Source organism: Alosa pseudoharengus, unplaced genomic scaffold (assembly GCF_046254945.1).
Source record: "Alosa pseudoharengus isolate Yale_2024_CS ecotype anadromous, Long Island Sound unplaced genomic scaffold, YU_APseudo_1.1 YU_APseudo_1.1_scf_21, whole genome shotgun sequence".
NCBI lineage: Eukaryota > Metazoa > Chordata > Actinopteri > Clupeiformes > Clupeidae > Alosa > Alosa pseudoharengus.
Window position 1 is genome coordinate 24,622,782 of NW_027468674.1, and position 2,500 is coordinate 24,625,281.

Sequence of the window (2,500 nt, forward strand, 5' to 3'; positions counted from 1 at the left end):
GCGGATCTGCTCGGTCTCCTCTTTGGCCTGGGTCAGTTTGGCGGTGGTCTCCTTCAGCTTGTCTTTTGTCTCCTGCGTAGAAAAAGTGGATGTGACATTTATATATTGTGTGTATATGTGTGTATTTATATTTATATTTCTTTTTTCATTCAAAAACATAAATTACACATTTAAGGCATGCATCTCAATAGTATGGGCATGTAATGGGAGGTGAACCGGTGACCTTGGCTTTCCTAAGACGTAGTTGCATAATTTGAGCTAAACTGACGTACTTATTTCTAAAGTCATAACATCTAAGGGGGGACTTGCTTTCTGAAGAGGACAGCTGGCCGTGTCCCACATGAGATGCTCAACTGGACGCGTTCTCAACAAAAACCTTTTAAAGCAGCTTTCTGTTTCGAAAACATCCTCTTCATGAAAGAAACTTTTGAGCAAGTCACTTAATCTTTAACATAAAACTTTTCCAAATGACTTTGCCACGGGTGATGCATCATTCAAGGGGAAAAACAGAAAATGTAACTTATGAAAAATATGACTAGTCATGATTACTGCCTCATGCAGAGAAACAATGGAAAGAAAAATAATTTTCTGTCTCCGTCATGGACAGAAACAAATGATCTCCAACCGAATTGTTCAGGGAGCTCAGAGCACTCTAATGGCAGCAACTATCACAAAATCTTCCCCCCCCCCTTGTCTTTCTTTCTTTCTTTCTTTCTTTTTTTTTACAATTTTCTGAGTGCATCTACAGCGATTAAAGCACTCTGGTTTCTTATTAGGTCGAGAAATGAAAACTCACTTTGCAATAAACACATTAGCAGGGTAAAATTGCCGTCTTAATGTTGTTTTGCTAGGTTTGCCAATAGAGGTGATTTGCAACCAGCAGGGATTTTTCTTATCGGAGACACCAGTTTTCCAAAACGTGATAATTCACGGGCAATATAAGTAAGTATAAGTATATATACTCTTTTGTTCCCTTGAGGGAAATTTGGTCTCTGCATTTATCCCAATCCGTGAATTAGTGAAACACACACAGTACACAGTGAGGTGAAGCACACAGTAAGCTGGAGCAGTGAGCTGCCTTGCTACAGCGGCGCTCGGGGACCAGTGAGGGGTTAGGTGCCTTGCTCAAGGGCACTTCAGCCGTTCCCACTGGTCGGGGTTCGAACCAACAACCCTCCGGTTCCAAGCCCGAAGCCCTAACCAGTAGGCCACGGCTGCCCCGTCATCAAGATACTATCAGACACAAATGAGGGGATTGCCAGTTAGAGAGAGGTTTTTTTTTTCACATCTTCTGCAGTGACTGCTCGACAACATTCACCTTTCACAAGCCTGCAGGCTATGAGGAGACAGCTGACCTCACAAATAAACTGATCTCCGACCTACACAGGAAGTGTCAAACTGTGCCTTCCAATACCAGAATCCGTTCAGAAAAGGTCAAAAATCGAGAATATGTCTGAATGCCCTGAGACAAAGTATGTTCCTTCCTCTCACTGGGTATATCAGCACTAAGTAGCCTACTGGTCTAAGAAGGAGTCTGTCAAGCTATATTCATTAGCAGGATATGCAGACTTAAAGGTTGTGTAAGGTAGTCTGCTATTATCTATGCATATTCCAATGATTTGATTTGGAAACAATGTCGGCAGCACAGTGAGCCAAGTCTAAGTAAGGCAGCTTATGGCGGATTCATAGTCTACACAAGCCACAGGCACGCCTAAAGCTGCGCAAGGAGGATTTGGTGTATACTTGCGCAGCAAAATATGTTGCCCAATTCTTTTGTGAGTGCCATGTCACGCGTTTCCATGCCCGTGGACTATGAGAAGCCACTTCAAAACGAGGGGGAGTCTTGTGTGCACACTTAACGCAAAGCTAAGTGACACATTAAATAACTGTCTGGACATTATTGATGAATAACACCCCTGGGAAACAACCGGGCCTGGCGGAGAGCTAGTGACCAGTGGCGCGGTCAGCGGGTGGAGTACCTTGTGGGCGTCCGTCTCGCTCTTGAGCTTGTTCTGAGCCCACTTGACTTTGATGAGATGAGAGTTGATCTCCTCCTTCACCTTCTCCAGCTCCCGCGCTAGACGACCCACTTCACCCTCCTGCACTCACACACAGAGAGAGAGAGAGAGAGAGAGAGAGAGAGAGAGAGAGAGAAATAGACTTGTAAGTTGTCATATTCACAAACTGTATAACAGTGCACTCTCCATCTCAAGAGTCTAAGTCCAGGATTACAAGACTGACTAAAGCCAGAGACCGGCTTTGAACTTTGCACTTTGTGCTAAGCACCTAACGCTGTATTGTTGCATCGCAGAAAGCGGCAACAATACAAGAAAGGGAGCTACATAGTCCATATCAAAGACTCATTCATGCATGTGCTCGAGATGGATGAAACAATAAGGATCAAACGCAGATGGAGAGGACTGAAGATAAAGATGGATGAAGTGACTAAATAGAAAGTAGAGGAATGAGAAATTGTCAATAAAGATGTGAAAATGATAGT

At 43.7% G+C, this 2,500-nt stretch overlaps 1 protein-coding gene across 1 annotated transcript in view; it reads right to left on the reverse strand.

The window, feature by feature from the left end:
• Positions 1 to 2,500, reverse strand: part of ccdc186 (coiled-coil domain-containing protein 186) — a gene marked incomplete at its 3' end in the record, with an annotated part of 30,736 nt that overhangs the window by 17,307 nt on the left and 10,929 nt on the right. The window contains 2 exon segments of the mRNA XM_076298261.1: positions 1 to 72; positions 1,980 to 2,099. The exon segment at positions 1 to 72 is cut by the window's left edge and continues 33 nt beyond it. Of these exon segments, the coding sequence (XP_076154376.1) occupies positions 1 to 72; positions 1,980 to 2,099 (192 nt within the window).